The sequence below is a fragment of the Monosiga brevicollis genome, genomic scaffold, assembly GCF_000002865.3.
Source record: "Monosiga brevicollis MX1 MONBRscaffold_23 genomic scaffold, whole genome shotgun sequence".
NCBI classification, from domain to species: domain Eukaryota; class Choanoflagellata; order Craspedida; family Salpingoecidae; genus Monosiga; species Monosiga brevicollis.
Genome location: NW_001865060.1, coordinates 33,638 through 51,251, shown reverse-complemented (window position 1 = coordinate 51,251; position 17,614 = coordinate 33,638). Strand labels below are relative to the sequence as shown.

The 17,614-nt window shown below is 54.7% G+C and overlaps 6 protein-coding genes across 6 annotated transcripts in view; 3 read left to right on the top strand and 3 right to left on the bottom strand.

Moving 5' to 3' along the window:
- Nucleotides 1–583: 583 nt before the first annotated feature.
- Nucleotides 584–1,159, bottom strand: MONBRDRAFT_27981 (uncharacterized protein; the record flags this gene model as incomplete). Its single annotated transcript, XM_001748393.1, has 1 exon — nt 584–1,159. The coding sequence occupies one exon, from the start codon at nt 1,157–1,159 to the stop codon at nt 584–586; it is 576 nt and encodes a 191-aa protein (XP_001748445.1).
- Nucleotides 1,160–3,285: 2,126 nt separating this feature from the next.
- Nucleotides 3,286–6,293, bottom strand: MONBRDRAFT_38299 (uncharacterized protein). Its single transcript, XM_001748392.1, has 6 exons — nt 6,174–6,293; nt 5,727–5,859; nt 5,330–5,592; nt 5,108–5,197; nt 4,876–4,976; nt 3,286–4,740 (listed from the first exon to the last, which is right to left on the bottom strand). The coding sequence occupies exons 1-6, from the start codon at nt 6,246–6,248 to the stop codon at nt 3,855–3,857; spliced, it is 1,548 nt and encodes a 515-aa protein (XP_001748444.1). The 5' UTR covers nt 6,249–6,293; the 3' UTR covers nt 3,286–3,854.
- A 748-nt stretch (nt 6,294–7,041) lies between these two features.
- On the top strand, nt 7,042–9,524 carry MONBRDRAFT_35254 (uncharacterized protein). The gene is made up of 6 exons (XM_001748466.1): nt 7,042–7,306; nt 7,446–7,601; nt 7,765–7,894; nt 8,100–8,236; nt 8,384–8,659; nt 8,823–9,524. Exons 1-6 carry the CDS (start codon nt 7,130–7,132, stop codon nt 9,141–9,143), a joined length of 1,197 nt encoding a protein of 398 aa, XP_001748518.1. The 5' UTR covers nt 7,042–7,129; the 3' UTR covers nt 9,144–9,524.
- Nucleotides 9,525–9,938: 414 nt separating this feature from the next.
- Nucleotides 9,939–10,411, bottom strand: MONBRDRAFT_10660 (uncharacterized protein; the record flags this gene model as incomplete). The annotated part of the gene is made up of 2 exons (XM_001748391.1): nt 9,939–9,994; nt 10,105–10,411. The coding sequence occupies 2 exons, from the start codon at nt 10,409–10,411 to the stop codon at nt 9,939–9,941; spliced, it is 363 nt and encodes a 120-aa protein (XP_001748443.1).
- Nucleotides 10,412–11,404: 993 nt separating this feature from the next.
- MbCsk (uncharacterized protein) lies at nt 11,405–15,529 on the top strand. The gene is made up of 11 exons (XM_001748465.1): nt 11,405–11,471; nt 11,784–11,839; nt 12,294–12,443; nt 12,615–12,731; nt 12,926–12,976; nt 13,117–13,244; nt 13,378–13,477; nt 13,640–13,993; nt 14,100–14,224; nt 14,346–14,515; nt 14,627–15,529. The coding sequence occupies exons 3-11, from the start codon at nt 12,381–12,383 to the stop codon at nt 14,863–14,865; spliced, it is 1,347 nt and encodes a 448-aa protein (XP_001748517.1). The 5' UTR covers nt 11,405–11,471; nt 11,784–11,839; nt 12,294–12,380; the 3' UTR covers nt 14,866–15,529.
- Nucleotides 15,530–15,742: 213 nt separating this feature from the next.
- The window catches only part of MONBRDRAFT_38296 (uncharacterized protein), a gene marked incomplete at its 3' end in the record, with an annotated part of 3,761 nt that continues 1,889 nt past the window's right edge, over nt 15,743–17,614 (top strand). Inside the window, exons 1-4 of the mRNA XM_001748464.1 lie at nt 15,743–15,781; nt 16,059–16,105; nt 16,546–16,645; nt 17,033–17,042. Coding sequence (XP_001748516.1) covers nt 15,767–15,781; nt 16,059–16,105; nt 16,546–16,645; nt 17,033–17,042 — 172 coding nt within the window. The 5' untranslated portion in view covers nt 15,743–15,766. The remainder of the gene's footprint in view (nt 15,782–16,058; nt 16,106–16,545; nt 16,646–17,032; nt 17,043–17,614) is intronic.

The following is a 17,614-nucleotide window of genomic DNA, read 5'->3' as shown; positions in this document are numbered from 1 at the left end:
CGGCCGTGATCGAGTCCATCCCGCAAGCACCGGGGGCTCGAAGGCGAAATCGCAGGCAGCCCAGAGGAAAGTCCATGATGCATCATCGGAGGAACCAGACCACGAGGACATGTGTAACCCTGCATCTCGGGATGCCCACACACCAGAACAAAAAACAAAAAACAAAAAAAATCAAGCAACAACACACACACAACGCGGTTCGCTTCACACGTCTTCTTCAAGAACCACCAGTGCCCAAAACAACAAAGCCGAAGAAGATCGGCACGGTAAATCAAAATCACCCCTCTAAAACAAACATGATGCATTCCGTCTGACATTCCGTCCGATAGTCGGTCTGACAATTATTTGTCAGATAAAACGGGGCGAGATGATGAGGAGCGAGCCGGAACTGGTCGCGGTCGCCGCCGCAGCCGCCGAGCGCAGCAACTACCTTGAGAACGACTACATGCAAGCTCGCGCAGAGCTGCTCCAGGCCTGGGAACATGGGCTAAGTGCAGATCAGAGTCAAACTGCCAGCGATCCTGATCAGCTCCCCACCAGCACTGAGCTGCTCAAGGCCCTGGTGGCGGCCCCCATGTCCGAGTCACTCTGTGACATGCTCCTCGCTGACATGCTGTCCCTCCTCGCCCAGCATGCCCCCGAGCATCTTCCCGAACACACAGCAGCCTATCAAGCACTTGATAATTGGCTGATGACGGTTGTTGAGGTTTGCCATCCTCGTGACTCCCTCCTCGCACTCGTTGCCCCCGTGCGTCATGCCGAAGCCCCGCCCTGGCTTCGCCTGCTCCTCTGGCAAGCCGTGGCCCGCCTCACCCCACGCTGTGAGCCCCGCCACTTGCCACGATCCCTGGAGCTCGTCAACTTGGCCCTCGTTGACTTGGCTTCCGAAGCCATCCCATCCCACCGCCCCCGTCTCCTCGCCGTCACCGCTGACCTCCTCAGCAACCTCGATCAAAAACTCGCTCCCCTGGAAGCAGGCCTCCTTGAAGAAGAGGACGCTGAACTCTACGATGCGGTTCGCCAGGCTGCCGCCGCCTTGCATGCCAACCTTGCCCTTCTGCCAGCTCTGCGCCTTGCCCAAGGCCACCATCACAACCACCATCCCGCCCAACCCATCGACCCGGCCCCAACGGCCACCGCAATCCCTCACAACGCCCATGAAACCCAGGCCGACCACCACCTCACACGCGCCCTTGACATGATCGACATATTGGCCGTGCTTGCCCAGCCTCTGGTTAACCTTGATGCTCAAACCTCGCAGATCTCAAACCGCCTAGCGGCCGCTTTTGATCAACATGACGCCGACTACGACTACGATGACCATGACGATGACGATGAGGCAGACGCCCCTACCCCAAAAGACCCCGTTGATGACACACAGCGCATTCAGAGCAGCATCGATCTACATCGCGCCTTTGAAACCCTCCAACGCGAATGGATGCTTCCTGGTCAGCCCTCGGCATCATCCAGCTGGCACCTTCGCCACCTTCACCCCTTGACCCAAGGCTTGCTCCTCGCGCGTCACATGGCCACCCGCGATCATCTCCCCACGCTTCTCTATCGGTTTGTCCAATCCCACTCCCATCATCCCGCCCAGGGCGCGCCCCCATCTCCTCTATGCCCTCCCGTCTCGTCTGCCCCACCCATTCGCGCCTTGCCAACTTATTGCCATCCACCCCCGCCCCCTGCCTGTTTTTATTATTAAAAAAAAAAAAAAAAAAAAAAAAAAACAGACGACACACTACGGTTGCCCTCCTCGGCTCCCACGCCATCTGCCTCTTGCAAGCCCCGTCAGCTTGGGTTCGATTATCATTTCCACCCTGATTTTATCTTGGTCGTCTGCTGCCCCAAGGCGCCGCACCGCCCCCCACCTCCTTCTGCATCGTGCGCACGCTGCTTGGTCTTATCCCCACCCCCCACCCCGACTTGTTAGGCTCGCCGCGCTGGGGTTGACTTGGTGACGCTGCAATTGTCCTGGCTCTCCCCAGATGAAGCTGAGCTGCAACACTTGGCCACTAAAGCTGCAGATGCCGAAACGCCCAGGTGATGATATTCATGGGCGCTCGTTCCATCACCTACATGGCAGCGCAGCCACTCCCGCCCACTTTGCTAAAGCCCAACCCTCCTTCACACAGAGATGGCGCCACCCTGGCTCAAGGCCTGCTTGAACACGCATCGCAGTGTGCCAATGCCAACGAGCGACAGCAAGTACGTCAAGCCCCCCGGCACATAAACGCCACGAACAAAGACCTAGTTCTTGATCTTACAAACCAAACCATGTCTTCCCTGCCCCTGCCCTTGCCCCTGCCCTTGCCCCTGCCCTTGCCCCTGCCTAGGTTATTGCACTTCTTCACCGCCTCTTCAGTTGCTTGGCCGTCTCGGAGCGCTACGCCCTTTTCCAAATCATGCTACGCGACACACCCCACGATCAGGCGGTTCATCTTTTGGTTCTCTGGCTCAAGGTACTCGCATGCTCCTTCATCCATCCACCCCACCTACCTCTGCCACCACTCTGCTGTTGTCCAGACGACACCGTGCAAAACACATACCATGGTTTACCTCACTGTGGCTTGCTCGCGCCGGACTGCGTAGGAGGAGATTGTCAAAGCTACGCGTCAGCTTGAGGGCCCCGCTCTGTCCTTCTTCACCGGGCCAGCATTATACACGTTTGTAGCGTCGAGACGCGTTCAAGGGAAAAAGCCAACATGGCTTTTCACGTATAAGCTCTCTCACGGCCTGTCAACTCGCCATTGCCTGCATCAGACTGCTGAGCACCCTCGTGCAACGCTTGGAGCTAGACAACCCCCGGTGGCTGATTCAGCACACAACACGCGTGCGTCGAAACACCTATCCCTTCCCTCGAGCCGCGATCACTTTATCAAAGGTTGCAGCCTCTCATCGGTTTTCATGCCTGCTTTGGGTAGGTCGAGGCCATTTTGAACTTGATTCTCTTCTGCGTCCTTAAAGGCCCTCCTTCTCCAGAGCGCACCGTCTCTGACGACGAACTCAAGGTACATCTGATTCTTATGAGTTTCACTTTGTGCTTTTGTGTTTCTGTGTTGTGTTTTTTGATTGACTTTTCGTGTGCGCATGTTCTGGTTGTGCCACTGCGACCTTGGGAAGAAAGCTGACCCCTAATCTTGCAACTTGCGGCTCCAATGTGAATAGTTTTGGAAAACAGGTCTGCTGCAAAACATTTGCCAAGAGGTCGTGAGCCCACTTCAGGCTCTTGCCGAGACCGCGCACACCCAACTTGACGAGCTGCTGGCGGCACCCACAAGAAATAGTAGCGGCATTGAATTGGTGCGTGTGTTCGTGCAGATCTAAAAACAACCAACCCCGCGTCCATCGCGCCCTCAGCTCTGAAGGATCCTGGGATTTCACATGCGTCCTTTACTTCCGACAGTCTGTCAATGGCATGGGTTCGCCGACGCTCGCTGATTCGTCGCGTGGAGCAATGGCCTTTGCCCTGGAGCGCTGTGCGTTCTCTGCTGATGATATCATGTCGCGATTGGCCACTATGCAAGAATACCTTGAGTAAGAGCCCCAGTTGACTTCAGCTCTGGTCCTGATGCAGGGTTGTACCCCAGTGACGTGACAGTTGAGATGAAGTCGGTGACTTTGTTCCAGGTCGATGGTGCGCATATTCCCACGTCAATTCACAAGCTTGGTAGACATACCATGTCAAAGAAACTCCAAAGAATAAAAGGGTGGGGGGAGGAGCGACACTACGCAGTAGCTCAACCCACTCCACTGCGAGCAGGCAACGGGACAGCAACACAATGGTGACCCAGACTCTCCCACCCCACTGCCATGCCGACCCATTAAGTAAATGTGGTTTTGCAACTCTTTTGCTAGATGGCCTCGCCAGCACTGACGTCATCACTGTCCGTGGCACTGGCGTCATCGCCCTCATCATCACTCTCGCTGCCGTCTGATCCCGAATCTGAACCCGAGTTGGACTCGGACTCGCCAGACTCAGACTCGGCGGCCGGAAGCTCAAATTGTGAAACATCGGGCAAATCGCGAAACTGAGGTGGGCTGAGGGGCACGCTCGCCAAAAACTCGGCAAGAGTGGCCACAGCTCGCTCTGGGCAGTGCTGGAGCAGCCAAAGAATGGCATCGACAAGGAATAGGTCAACAAAGGGATAGAAGACTTCGTCTTTGTCAAAAAGCGCCTTCATGTCAAGAAGGACCATGACGAGTGCGCGTTTACCGGCCGCAAAAAGCGTTTGTACATCTCGGAAGGTGGCCACCACCAAGACCCAGTGTCGGCGCAGTGGGTAGCAAAGCGCGCGACGACCAAAGGCCTGGAGCACGTCCTTGGCGTGTGTGAAGAGCTGCAGATGCGAGAGGGTGGACGAGAGCTGAGCCATGGTCCGGACGGATTCGGGAGTCAAGTCACCGCCCCAAATGCGATATTCATAGCAGTAAGTGAGCAGGAGGTCAAGAATGTTGACCAAAAGTGTCGGGGCCGTGTTGGTTGGCAGGAGCTCGCGTTTGGGCAATCCTTCCAAGCGCACACGATATGCCTTGGGCAGCGGCGCGGGCGTGCCTTTCTTCAAATGCACGGCACGACAAGCGCTGGAGTAGCAGCGAGGCCCAGCGCATGCCACGGCATAGCAGGTATGCGACCGTGCGTCGGTGTGCCGGCGTGCACACTGCGCCACATACTCGGCGTGTGGTCCGGGTGCACGCAGCAGCGGGACAATCAGCTGATAAAAGTCCTCGCATTCGGCCCTATTGATTGACCAGCGCGCCGGTTGAGGGTAGATATGATGGCGTCATGGTACGGGGATCCAGCCGTAGCTGCGTGCGCCAAACAGACTGCGGGGCACACGCAGCGCGCCACGCCACGCCAGCAAGTCAGCTTACCAGTAGTAATCTTCATCAAAATCGGCCTCTTCGGCATCCACCCGCAGCTGGGCGCGTTGATCGTTGTCTACATTCTCGGGGTCGGCCAGGCGTGTCAACTCCTGCGGCATGGGGTGTATACCGTGGTACGTGGCGCGTGAGGCTAATTGATGGGCCGGCGGGGCTTGTGTTGTGCGCAGCGTCAAAGCCATGTATGGCACGCGAGGTCAACGCTTCTGGCGACAGGGCGTACAGGAAAGCCGTTGGCTTGAAGGCGACCGACGACATCAGTGTGTTTGGCGTCAAACCCGTAGCCATCACGGTGGCCCACGTGAATATTTCCCTGAGCAAGGCAAGGTCGTGGGACACAAGAAAAGGAAGCGTGCCAGGTGAGGCGAGACATGAACAAAATGAAGATGTCGGTGAGACCAATATTGATCGGAAAAAGGTGGGTCGGTGGCACTTTGAACCGCACCAGAGTTGAAGCCAGTTCTTGCTCCACTTCCCAGTCGAACCCATCGTCCTCGCCCCCCTCTTCCGGAGCAGCACCGGGCTCGGCACCGGCGGCTTCGAGATCGGCAGCGGCAGGGGTGCTCGAGAGCACCTCAATGCTGGGGCGGGTGGCGGTGGCGGCGGCTTGGGCTGAGGCTTGGGTGGAACGCAAGAGTAGGTTGTGCAAGTCGAGGCCTTCAAAGTGCTCGCCAGGTGTCTCCTTGGGAAGCTTAAAGGTAAAGTGACCTGAGCAAGCGCGCAAGCCGCGCAAGTCACGCATACGCCACGCAAGCGATGAGGGCAACACGGCATGTGTGTGAGTGTGTTTGGGTGGGTGGGGTGACCTGTCAGGCGAGGGCCAGCAAAGAGCGCATGAGTACCCGTGTTAATGTCGTAGGCCACTTGCTCGAGGCCCGAGTTGGCGAGGGATTGTTGGAAGCAGAGCCGGAGAAAGTAGGGTTTGATGTGAAACCGAAACACGTTTCCATCGATCAACCAATCCACATCATTGGCCTGGAAACGGGAGCGGAGAGAGAGAGAGAGAGAGAGAGAGAGAGAGAAAGAGGGGAGAGAGCAAAGTGAGAGGAGAGCAGTTTGAGATGCCATGGAAAAAGAAGGGCGCAGGGCAAAGGGGCGGGTGTCGTCTGCCTCAATCGAAGGCTCGGAGCACAGAGTCGACCCGAGCACATGTGCCCGCTTGACCCGTTCTTCATTTTCGTTGATGTTTTTTTTTTGCCTCTCTTTAGAGTGCCAGCTCCATTCACCCGCCCCCGCCATTCACCCGCCCCCGCCATTCACCCACTCCCGCCCGCCAGGCCCACGCATACCTTGACATAGGGCGCACGGATGGTCAGCAGCACGTGGCCATCATCCTGCTGCAGCTCAAACTCGGGCGTCAACATCGCACCGGCCGTGTGTGTGTGTGTGTGTGTGTGTGTGTGTGTGTGGAAAGGGGGAAATGTCTGACATTCTGTGATGTGTCTGACAATCGTATAATATCTGACATCCCGAGTTGGTGGGGAACAGCTGTTGGGCGGGAATTTGGCTCGAGCACGGTCGGCTATTGTTTTACTGGTAAACCGACCTGTAAACGTATACAGGAAAATGCACCTTCAAAGGAGAACAAAAGAATCTTTCTTCCTGCTGCTCTTCCCTTGCGAGGGCGACAACACAAAAGAAAAAAAGACACAAAAGAACCCCTCGAAGTGAGCTGGAATGACATTTAGTAGCGACCTACTCGGTAAGCAAAGCTGGACACACACACACACACACACACACACACACACAGAGACTGCACTGCATCACCACTTGGTAGCAGCGCGCAGCAGGTGATTCGGCGGCGGCGGCGGCGGCGCACAGTGGCAGCAGTGTGATCCAGAGCAGAAAGACACACACACACACATGCATGCATATGGATGATGCGATGAGGGGGCAGGTGGTGCTGATGCCTAGCAGGGGAAGGCGGGAGCCCTTTTGCAGATTGCATGTTGGTGTGGTCTGCTGTGCTCAGTCACACTGGCACTGCTCGCGCGCTAAGGGGTGGCTCTCACGCTTTCTTAGCAGGCCGGGCAGGGAGTTGGTCTTGACTTGATTCACAGACACTGCACTGCACGTCAACATCCTTGCTTTTGATCCTCATCTCTCTTGCTTTTCGTTCCTTCGTTTCTTTTTTTTTCTTTTTTATATTTTTGTTCAGAGGCGACCTCAGCCGAAACTTTGTGCATTCCCCGATCACGTTCAGAGCGTCGAGGGAGTCGCCAGCGAGCACCACCGCGCCAGCAAGATGGCCAGCGAAAACTGCAAGGATGCCCAGGGCAACACGGTGATTGTGTGCGATAACGGCACTGGCTTTGTCAAGTGCGGCTACGCCGGTGCCAACTTCCCCGCCCATATCTTCCCATCCCTGGTCGGTCGCCCCGTCCTCCGTTCACAAGCCCAGGTCAACAACGTCACCCTCAAGGTCTGTTTGCCGGAATTCCCTATTTCCGCTTGCTCCCGCGCACACACCCTTGTGCGGCGTGCGACCCATGTCCAGGATCAACAACCAAGCAAGTGCAAGCGCAGGTACTGACCCTGTCGTCCAACCTTTGTTCGTGCAGGACATTATGGTCGGCGAGGAGGCGTCACAGCTTCGCTCCAATCTTGAGGTGAACTACCCCATGGACAACGGTATCGTGCGCAACTGGGAGGACATGCGTCATGTTTGGAACTACACCTTTCATGAAAAGATGCAGATTGATCCCAAGGGGTGCAAGGTAATACACGCTTCGGCTTGCCTCGTCAACCCTGTCCTGGCCAGTGCACCCCACTGGCAACGACCGGCGCATGTTCCGGGCGTCGCTATGGAGCTCACACCTGCACCATCTGCTCTCTCTCCTCGCACATTCATCGCCCGTCACGCATCGCAATGGCATCTAGGTCGTCCTGACAGAGCCGCCAATGAACCCGGCGCGCAACCGCGAGCGCATGATCACTGAAATGTTCGAGACCTTTGAGTTTGAGGGCGTGTACATTGCCGTCCAGGCCGTCCTGACCCTCTACGCCCAAGGTACACTTGAGACATTTCCGTGTCGTGGCTCTTAGCCCACCGTTGCTTTGACCCAGGCAGATCACTGCCAGCTTCCTCGCCTCGCTCGCCCCGTATTTTTGTGTGCCGTGCTTCCTATCCAGAAGGCTCTTTGACCTTATCATTCGCTCCCGCTCACATGTCTCCGCTGCCGCTGTGCAATGTTGTTTTATTCGTCTCTGACTAGGTTTGATGACTGGTGTCGTCATTGATTCCGGTGATGGTGTGACCCACATTATTCCCGTTTACGAGGGCTTTGCTCTTCCCCATCTGACCCGCCGTCTCAACGTGGCGGGCCGCGATATTACCCGCTACCTCATCAAGGTTGGTCGACGGTTTGTTGTTCCTCTTTTCATCTCTAAAAATTAGCGTCAGCGTGCTTTTAGCTTGCTCGTCAGACAAGCCGAGCTGTGAATGCACCTACATGCTCGGCACCTCACCTCGTTGGCTTCTCGCTTCCTCCCCTGCCAGTTGCTGCTGTTGCGCGGCTACGCCTTCAACCAATCGGCCGATTTCGAGACAATTCGCATGATGAAGGAGAAGCTTTGCTATGTAGCGTACGATGTTGACATGGAGCAGAAGCTGGCCAACGAGACAACTGTTCTGGTGGAATCCTACACGTTGCCCGATGGTCGTGTCATCAAGGTCGGCGGCGAGCGCTTTGAAGCACCCGAAGCCCTCTTCCAGCCCCATCTCATTGGCCTCGAGGACGCTGGCGTCGCCGAGATGCTCTTTGACTGCATTCAGGTAAGCCTGCGTCTTCCAAACATCTGCGCTCAGCCCTCACGTCGTTGGGATGGATGCTTGATCCTAGTGTCGGCTTTTTGTCATGATTTATTCATTTCCCCCCCCCCCCTCATGCTCCGCTTCCACCTGGTCTGTGTCCCGCTTGGTTGGCTGTGTCGCGTAGTCGGCTGACATTGACACGCGGCCGGAGTTCTACAAGCACATTGTGCTGTCGGGTGGTAGCACCATGTACCCCGGCTTGCCCAGCCGTCTGGAGCGCGAGCTTAAGCAGCTTTACCTCGAGCGTGTGCTCAAGGGCAACACGGCGGCGCTGTCCAAGTTCAAGATTCGCATCGAAGATCCCCCACGCCGCAAACACATGGTCTTTTTGGGCGGTGCTGTTCTGGCACAGCTCATCAAGGACAAGCCTGAGATGTGGATCACAAAGCAGGAGTACCAAGAGCAGGGTGTCAAGTGCCTGGCCAAGTTGGGCGTCAGCTCGTAATTTTTTTTTTTCCACCTCGTGGACTCGCTTGTTTCTCGTCCCGACCCTCTACGATGGCGATGCCTTGACCGATGGTCAGGTCGTCCTGAGGGCAGGGCATGCGGATGAATGTTGGAGGGCATGGACGCGGTTGCGTTGAGCTCTTGATTCAATGACAATGGGAACGAGAATGGAGCTGTTCTTTTTTTCTTAAGCCTCTCTGTGTGTGGGCGTAGCTCCTTTGTTTTTTCTCCTTCTCATTCGTTTGATCGTGTCTTGTCTTGTGTGAATGTTCTCTTGTCTGGGCTTCCCTTGGCCCGTCTTGTTCAGGCTGAGGTGTGCAACGTGCTGCTTCGTTTTTCCCTTTTCTCTTTTTTTTACAAGAATTGACCCTGTCTCTAGTTTGGACATGATCTTTCGAAACAGGGTGGGCTTGGCCGAAAGATCTGGCGACCTTTCTGTCGATAACGGCGCGGGCTAGGACGATTGACTTGACCATTGATCAACGTGAAGAGACCAAGACATTTGAATCTCGTTCCATCGATCGATTCGCTCATAGAGTGAAAAGACCAACGGTTTGATCAGTGCTCCCTGACCACTATGCCTCCTCGAGGGCATGAGTGCACTGCAGTGAGCCTTGAATGACACGGTGTGAGCAAGACACCACGAGCCAGCAAATGAGAAGCGAGAAGACGAGGGATATAGAAAACAAAAAAACAAGGTGTGTGTGGGGCAAAACAAATGAGGCCACTCGGTGGCAGGCGTAGAAGATTGTTGCAGGCGAGTGGCTCGCCCGGCTGCATCACCGCAGCCCGGTTAGCCGGCCAGAAGGAGGTAGACGATCATGACAGCGTTGACGGCAATAAGCGGCACTACGCGACGAAAGAGAGAACATCAAACGTGTGGGCGGGCGGTGAGTGGGATGGTGGAAGGCGAGAAGATTGAAACCGGGCCACAATGTCCTGCTATACATGGTGCGTACCACGCATGAGGGTCCGGACGGCATTGATCATGGTGACGATCTTGCCCTTGACCGAGTGGTCGTCGGCGGTTGTAAGTCCCACTGTCCCGGTTTGAGCGCGAGAGCGGCAGGGCGAGCATGAGCTGCCGGATCTGGGTCGGCGTGAGGAGGGGGGTGGGCTGGTGGGCTTGAGCAACGTACTGGTGGTGAGAAATCGGGGGACAGGGGGGCCGCCGGGCTTGAGGTTGGGGCTGTAGTCTTGCAGGACGGCCACGGCGTTGATAAAGAGGAGCGCCGCCTCGAGAAGGTGGCCCAAGGAAAAGGTCATGGCGATATGATGGAGTGAAAACCCGAAGCGAAGCGCTTGTGATTGAGCTGCGGGCCGGTGCACACCATTCCCCCAGTGAGTTGGAAAGTGAGGTTGTGGCATTGATGCTTGACGATGAAAATGAAAAAAAAAAAAAGAGCCACCCGTCCTCAAACAACACTTGCTGGCGGCGGTGCCGACGGGACGGGCGCGCCCCGGCGGGGAGGCGATGAACACCCTTCATACGACGGCACTGACTGTGAATGTCGAGAGCGGAAATGCAAGAGGGAGGATCGCGACGGTCAATATGGGGATGATGAAGAAAAGCTGCCGTTTGCAAGGGCTATTAAGGTAAACGGTCAAGGAGAAATTGACGAGGCATTTGGGGTTTGATACACCTACTGAGGGCACCAAAAACCGTCTGACAATTCATGAGTTGACTGCTTGTAAGGTGTTGTTTCTGAATGCGTTGAACCACATAAAATCTGTCCCAAACTATAAGAGAAAAATACGCTGCCAAAGTCAGCGAAAAAGAAAAGAGAGAGAGAGAGAGAAGGAACCACGGGCAGCGGCCGGCGAGGGAGGGAGGAGGCAGGAGAGGGAGAGGGTGGCAGGGATGAATGTGGCGTAGGGATGAAGCTGGGGCAAACCGACCGCAGACAAGACAAGAGGAGATGAGAAGCCGTCCTCCCTGCCTCTTGGAATCAGTCGTTGAAGCAGCTTACTGACCAACAAGATGATGAAGATGACACAATAATGTCATTGTTTTGTGTGTCCCGCTCACTCTCCTTTGTCAGTCTGTCTGCCCTCTGTCTCTCTCTCTGTCTCTCTCTCTCTCTCTCTGTCTCTCTGTCTCTGTCTCTCTCTCTGTCTCTCTCTCTCTCTCTCTGTCTCTCTCTGTCTCTCTCTCTCTTCTCTGTCTGTCTGTGTCTGTCTGTCTGTCTGTCTCTCTCTCTCTCTCTCTCTCTCTCTCTCTCTCTCTCTCTCTCTCTCTCTTGATTTCCAAAGGAGCAAGTTGAACGTGAAATCAAAACCAAAGAGACAAGAAAACAAAAAAAAAAAGAAAAAAAAACGAGTTCAGGTGAGCGCGCGCACACACACACACGGACGGGAGAACTTGTTGGCGCGGCTGGTCTGGTTGGTTCCGTGACACGGCGGTGCAGGCGTGTCTTGGGTTCCCCACCCACTGACGTCTTGATGCAGGAGACAAACGGTTGTTGCAACAGTGTGCCCACTGGCCGTGTCCCGAACGTATTACTTTTGTGACGCACTCACCTCGACCACTTCCTCCCACTTTTTTTTTTTTCTTCTCTCTCTCTCTCTCTCTCTCTCTGTCTCTCTCTCTCTTCCGCGCCCTCTCGCGCGTCCTCGTCTTGGTTTGACCCTGGGGTAGCTGTCATCGTGCTCCGCTCCGACGATCGCGGTCTTCAACGAGTGCCTTTGACCCAGGTAATGGCTTGACCCATCTTGCCACATCTTCCCCCAACACCCAAACCTTGGCCAACTGCCACCAAACACAGGGGTCCAGCCCCGCCAGCCAGCGCCCTCGAGCATGCCCTTGAGTTGCTCTTTGGCCGTCAAAGCAACTCGGGAGCGAGGGGGAGCAAGGTCTCTGGCTGACTGGGATCTGTCGTTGACCCCACACCCGGCACACACAAGAAAATCGGCAACCCCCCGTCCCACACACCTCTCCTCTTTCTTCTTCCTCCCCCGGTTACGAGAAGAAAGAAAGCAATTCACAACCACACCCCTACCCCCGCCCACCGTCGATACTCGTCCGGCCCCTGTCTCTGCCCGACTTGTTTGCCCCTTGTGCAAGCACCACCTTGTTCTGGTCTTGGTTTGTTTGGCTCATCCCATTTCCGCTTATCGTGCTGCTCGCTTTCTTCCCTTCACCAAATAGGTGGCCGAGGCCGCTCTTGTTGTTGCGCCTTTTGCGCTAGTCTCGGACCACAACGAGAAAACCTCGTCCCGCTACAACACCAGACCGATGGCTGCTCAGCCCGGTACCAATGTGGTCGCCCTCTTCGACTTTGCGGGTGAATCATCAGAGGTCAGCTTGCCGCATCCGCCCAGCAGTTTCTCCACACATGTTGTTGATGCTGGGAACAAACAACAGCAGCCATTTGATCGACCCGCCCCGAGAGGGCATCATGCTTTTCTTCCGACACATGCCCCGTGGCCTTGGTCACTGACAGCGACACTTTTTTTGTACTTTGTATAGGACCTGCCATTCAAGCGCAATGAACCCTTGACCATTGTCAAGGTGGCCAGTGACTCAAACTGGTGGCTGGCCCGAAACAGCAAAGGCAAAACGGGCATGATCCCCGCCAACTACGTTGTAGGTCCCCCTGTTGCATCTTGTTTTTTCTCTTGCACTTTTGTTTTCATCCTCTCTTTCCCTCGCCCCCCTTCTTTCCTTACACGCTCTCTCCCTCTCACCGCCCTGTCGATAACCCCAATGACTTTGATCCTTGTAAACGCTCTCATTTTTTTTTTGTTTGTTTGTTTGTTTGGCTATCATGCACCTTGCAGCGCCCTGTCGGTGCATCTGATGCCAACCAGCCCGCCGACGATGCGCAAGGCGTAAGATCTCGCGGGGTGCTGCCCCGCCCTTGGATTGCCATGATCCAGCGGCTTTCCACAACATTGACAACGACTCATGATTACCCATGTCTTATTATTGTTATCGTCATTATTATGATTATTGTTATAATCATTATTAGCCCATGCCTTGGTTTCACGGCAAGATCAACCGAACAGTCGCCGAAGAGCTGATTGCGGGCAAACCCGTAGGCACATTCCTTGTTCGCGAAAGCACAAATTTTCCGGGTGATTACACCCTAACGGTCGTGTGCGTCTCTCGCATTTCAACCTGCTCAGCCACGCGGACCTCCGCTTCACCCGCGTGCATCCTGCCTGGCATGTCTCATCATTTTCCCCGCTGCCATCCATCTGGACCCAACTTGCCATGTCAACATGTGCAGTGGCACTGAAGCCGTGGATCACTATCATATTCAGAGCAAAGGTGGAAAAATCACCATCGATGATGAGGTCTCCTTCGGCTCACTCGATGAACTAATCTCGGTAGGCTCGCACTCAGAGCAAGCCCCGCGCCCTACCTGTTGAAAAGTGCACTTCCATCCCATCATGTCCCATCATCACGCCGCGCTCTCGCCATTCATGCTCACCACCGTGCTTTCGATTCGTGCTCAATGCGCCTTGTCAACGGGACTCTTTGCCTTGTAGCACTACACACAGGATGCTGATGGCCTGTCAACCCAGTTGATTCGGCCCTTGGTCCGGGCTGCTGATGGCACCCGCGTTGATGAGGCATCGATTGCACAACACGTGATCGAGCCCAAGGACCTGATCAAGGGCGCCAAGCTAGGCTCGGGCCAGTTTGGTGATGTCTTTGAGGGCACGTACTGTGGCCAACGTGTTGCTATCAAAACGCTCAAGAATTACGAGCAGAGCCTCCGCGATGAGTTTCTGGCCGAAGCAAGCGTCATGACCAAGCTCAAGCACCCCAACCTGGTCAAACTCGAGGGTGTGGTGACCGAAGGCAAGGAAATCATGCTTGTGACTGAATACATGGCCAAGGTTTGTATACTGCCCTGCCGTGCACCGCCTCTTGTGCAAACTTGTGCGCGTGCCCGGTCGCTCTCACGCACGAGCACGAATGGCCCTTGATTGTAATTGTTGACAGGGCAACCTGCTCGACTTTTTGCGCTCAAGGGGACGATCAGTGGTGAAGAAGGACCTTCTCTTCAAGTTTACCCAAGACATATGCGAGGGCATGGCCTTTTTGGAAAAGCAAAACGTCGTGCATCGGTATGCTCGCACTCGCCAAGCTGAAGCATCGATGCGAGTTGTTTGTGGCAAACCATGGTCTCCTTCGCGTCGACTCACACTTGCCCGGCAACCCCCCTTGCGCCCGATCCCATACGCATAGTGATTTGGCTGCACGCAACGTCCTGATTTCGGAAGAGGATGTGGCCAAGGTGGCCGATTTTGGCCTGGCCAAGCGATCTGACTGGGGTGACATTGACTCGGGCAAGCTACCCATCAAGTGGACCGCGCCAGAGGTGCTCAAGCACAAGGTCTCCACCTCCAAGAGTGATGGTACGCACTTGGCTGCACTCTGACAGCGACCCCATCCCATCTGGATGCTGCATCTACTGGTTTGGCTCATGATGCTTTTTGCCTGCTGCCGGGGCCTCTGTTTTCCGACAGTCTGGAGTTTTGGCATCACCATGTGGGAGATCTATTCCTATGGACGCTCACCTTATCCGCGCATGAGCCAGAAGGACGTTGTTGATGCCTTGCCCAAGGGCTATCGCATGGAGCGTCCTGACGATTGCCCAGAAACGCTCTACACCGCCGTGATGCGCGCGTGCTGGGAGATGGACCCCTTGTCCCGCCCCACCTTCAACCGCCTCAAGCGCACCTTGGCCAAATTCAAGGGCAGCTGATGAGCGACCCGACTCCATCCCTGCCAGAATAGGTGACCATGTACTTGTGAACGCGAACGTGTGCATACATGCGTCGTTGTCGTCGTTCTTGCAGCTTCTCCCCCTACTTTCTTTTATAAATTGGCCTTTTTTCGCCATCATCCCTTCCATTTGCTTCTCCCCGTCTTCCCTTCTTCCATCATTCTTCATCCGGCTGCCGTGGCTTCCTTTCTTCTTCTTCTTCTTCTTCTTCTTCTTCTTCTTCTTCTTCTTCTTCTTCTTTTTCTTCTTGTTCCTCCTATTGCTTTTGCCTTTTGTTCATTGCTCGTTGTCTTCAACCTGTTTTGTCGTTTACTTCCCTACTTCCTTTCTCTCGTGGCAAGGAGTTGTACATTTAAAGCGCTGTTTTGTATGCTGGGTCAGAGTCTTCCTCGCCGGCCAGCTTTTGGTGTCGGCCAGGGTGGTGAACATTACAGCTTATCCGCTGGCCGTGCCATTACCTGTTGACCTGAGCGGTGTCTTTCAACTCCGCCATCCCCCCTTTTCCTTGTCTTTTAAATTCTTTTGTTGAGCCTGACCTGTTGATGCACGTGGGCGAGCCATCAAGTTCATTCCAAGACAATCAGCATCACCCTCCCAGAAACAGCCTTTTTGCCATGTACCCCAATTGCAATGCCAAAGCCTTGACCTCTGTCATCGTGCCGTGCTGTCGAACAAAACGAACGAACAAACAGTTCGAAAGAGAAGGAGGGAGACACCAAGGAACAAAGCCGAAAATCTGACATTGTCCTGATCTGTCTGACATTACACGAGTCGATGAACCTGAGGGAGAAAAAAACCAAGGAGATTGGAATTCGAGATTTGAACCTTCGTTGACTGGGAGCGGTACTTTTCCTTCGTTTCGGCGCCTAAACCGTTCACCATGGGTCACAACCAGGTGCGTCGCTGCGGACGCTCGAGATGAGCCAAGAAGTGGCAGTCGCGTCACCTGTCATCGGGAAAGGGCGTTTGACATGAAGGAGCAAGGGTTCTCTTGTCATGCGCTGCAATTGTATCTCAGGTGGCGCGGCTGCCGACAGAATTAGCGCTCCACGTGTCTTGTGTCTTTTTCGCGAGGCACCCTCTGGTGGCTCGACTCGCGGCTCAAGTGCACAAACCCTGCTGGGCTGATGTTGGTCGCTATGCTTGCGGGGCTTGCCTGATCCGCTATGTAGGTTTGGAACTCGCACCCCAAGAAGTACGGTCCTGGCTCCCGCCAGTGGTGAGTACTTTGCTCTCGTTGTTCTCTGCGCCACGCACAGCAGCGCTCGACCGAGACAGAATGAGTGCCTTCAGAAAAGAAACGGCTGATTTCGAGGCAGAACAGCTCTAGTTGGCTCAAGGCCCAGTGTTGGGACTGAGGCTGCATGTGTACCTTGGCATTCTTGGGGGTCTGATGGACACATCTAGCATTTGAGTGTCATGCCGAGCCTTGGCGAGCTTGGGTGGTTGTGCGATGCCCGGCAGTTTTGGACATGTGCATGCCTTGGTCCTTGTCGTGGACATCAGAGAGCAGGAGGCACAGCGGTGCTCCTGTTTTGGGCTCTGTTTTTTGTTGACTGATTTGTTGAGAGAGGGCGTTGAACCATCTTGGACTCAAGTCATTCGCTTGGAACTCGTTGCCTCACTTTTCTTGGTGTCTGTCGTCTGAAATGTCTATAGCCGCGTCTGCGGCAACCGTCACGGTCTGATCCGCAAGTATGGCATGAACATCTGCCGTCAGTGCTTCCAGCTGTACGCCAAGGACATTGGTTTCGTCAAGGTTCGTTTTGATGTCGTTTCTGTTGGATGTAGCTGGCTATTTGGTTTTATTCGTCGGTTTGGGGTGGGAATCACTCACGATTGTTGTCATGATCATTTGCTTGCAGCTTGACTAAACACTTCTTAGCTGCAAGAGTCACGAGACTGCGCATTCCTCGGCGACATGTTATTTGTGCCTTTGAATGTGGCGGGCACTATGCTTGGTGCGAAACTGCCTTTGACGCACGGGCCCGAAGACCTTTCTATCTCGCTTGTTGCTTGAAGGAGCAAAGTTGTTCTTTGCCTGCAAAAGGATACACTGGCTTCTGCATGCACAAGTGAATAAATGAACGGCCAACTTTGTTTCCTTTCCTCCTGCACCATCGGGCTCACCTGGCTCCTCCTCCAGGGATATGCTGGTGTGCGCCAGAGAGCATTATTGGGGAGGGTGGCAAAGGACTGTCCATACAAGTAAAGAGAGGAGGCTGTCTAGCAAGTAAAAGGCAGCCGAGTTGGCATTGGCTCCATGGGACGCAACCGACACCAATCATAACAAGCGTATTCACTTGATGAGTGATCCATGGCCAACCACAAGGCCGTTAAAAGGGGTGGACATTCTTTTTGGAGCGAGTGGGCGAGAAAGATCAGATCCTCCAGCTTTTTGACTCTCTCTCGAACCGAATCTCTGCTCTCTCTCTCTCTCTCTCTCTCTCTCTCTCTCTCTCTCTCTCTCTCTCTCTCTCTCTCTCTCTCTCTCTCTCTCTCTCTCTCTCTCTCTCTCTCTCTCTCTCTTTCCTCTCTTCTCTCTTCTCTCTTCTCTCTTCTCTCTTCTCTCTTCTCTCTTCTCTCTTCTCTCTTCTCTCTTCTCTCTTCTCTCTTCTCTCTTCTCTCTTCTCTCTTCTCTCTTCTCTCTTCTCTCTTCTCTCTTCTCTCTTCTCTCTTCTTCTTCTCTTTCCTCTCTTCTCTCTTCTCTCTTCTCTCTTCTCTCTCC

Coding starts and splice junctions, on each gene's coding strand:
- MONBRDRAFT_38299 (XM_001748392.1), bottom strand. CDS start 6,248: ATGTTGACGCCCGAGTTTGAGCTGCAGCAGGATGATGGCCACGTGCTG. Junction 5,860..6,173: donor TCCGTGCGCCCTATGTCAAG/GTATGCGTGGGC, acceptor TCCCGTTTCCAG/GCCAATGATGTGGATTGGTT. Junction 5,198..5,329: donor AAGAACTGGCTTCAACTCTG/GTGCGGTTCAAA, acceptor TGCCTTGCTCAG/GGAAATATTCACGTGGGCCA.
- MONBRDRAFT_35254 (XM_001748466.1), top strand. CDS start 7,130: ATGGCCAGCGAAAACTGCAAGGATGCCCAGGGCAACACGGTGATTGTG. Junction 7,307..7,445: donor TCAACAACGTCACCCTCAAG/GTCTGTTTGCCG, acceptor TTGTTCGTGCAG/GACATTATGGTCGGCGAGGA. Junction 8,660..8,822: donor TGCTCTTTGACTGCATTCAG/GTAAGCCTGCGT, acceptor TGTGTCGCGTAG/TCGGCTGACATTGACACGCG.
- MbCsk (XM_001748465.1), top strand. CDS start 12,381: ATGGCTGCTCAGCCCGGTACCAATGTGGTCGCCCTCTTCGACTTTGCG. Junction 12,732..12,925: donor TGATCCCCGCCAACTACGTT/GTAGGTCCCCCT, acceptor TGCACCTTGCAG/CGCCCTGTCGGTGCATCTGA. Junction 12,977..13,116: donor CCGCCGACGATGCGCAAGGC/GTAAGATCTCGC, acceptor AATCATTATTAG/CCCATGCCTTGGTTTCACGG.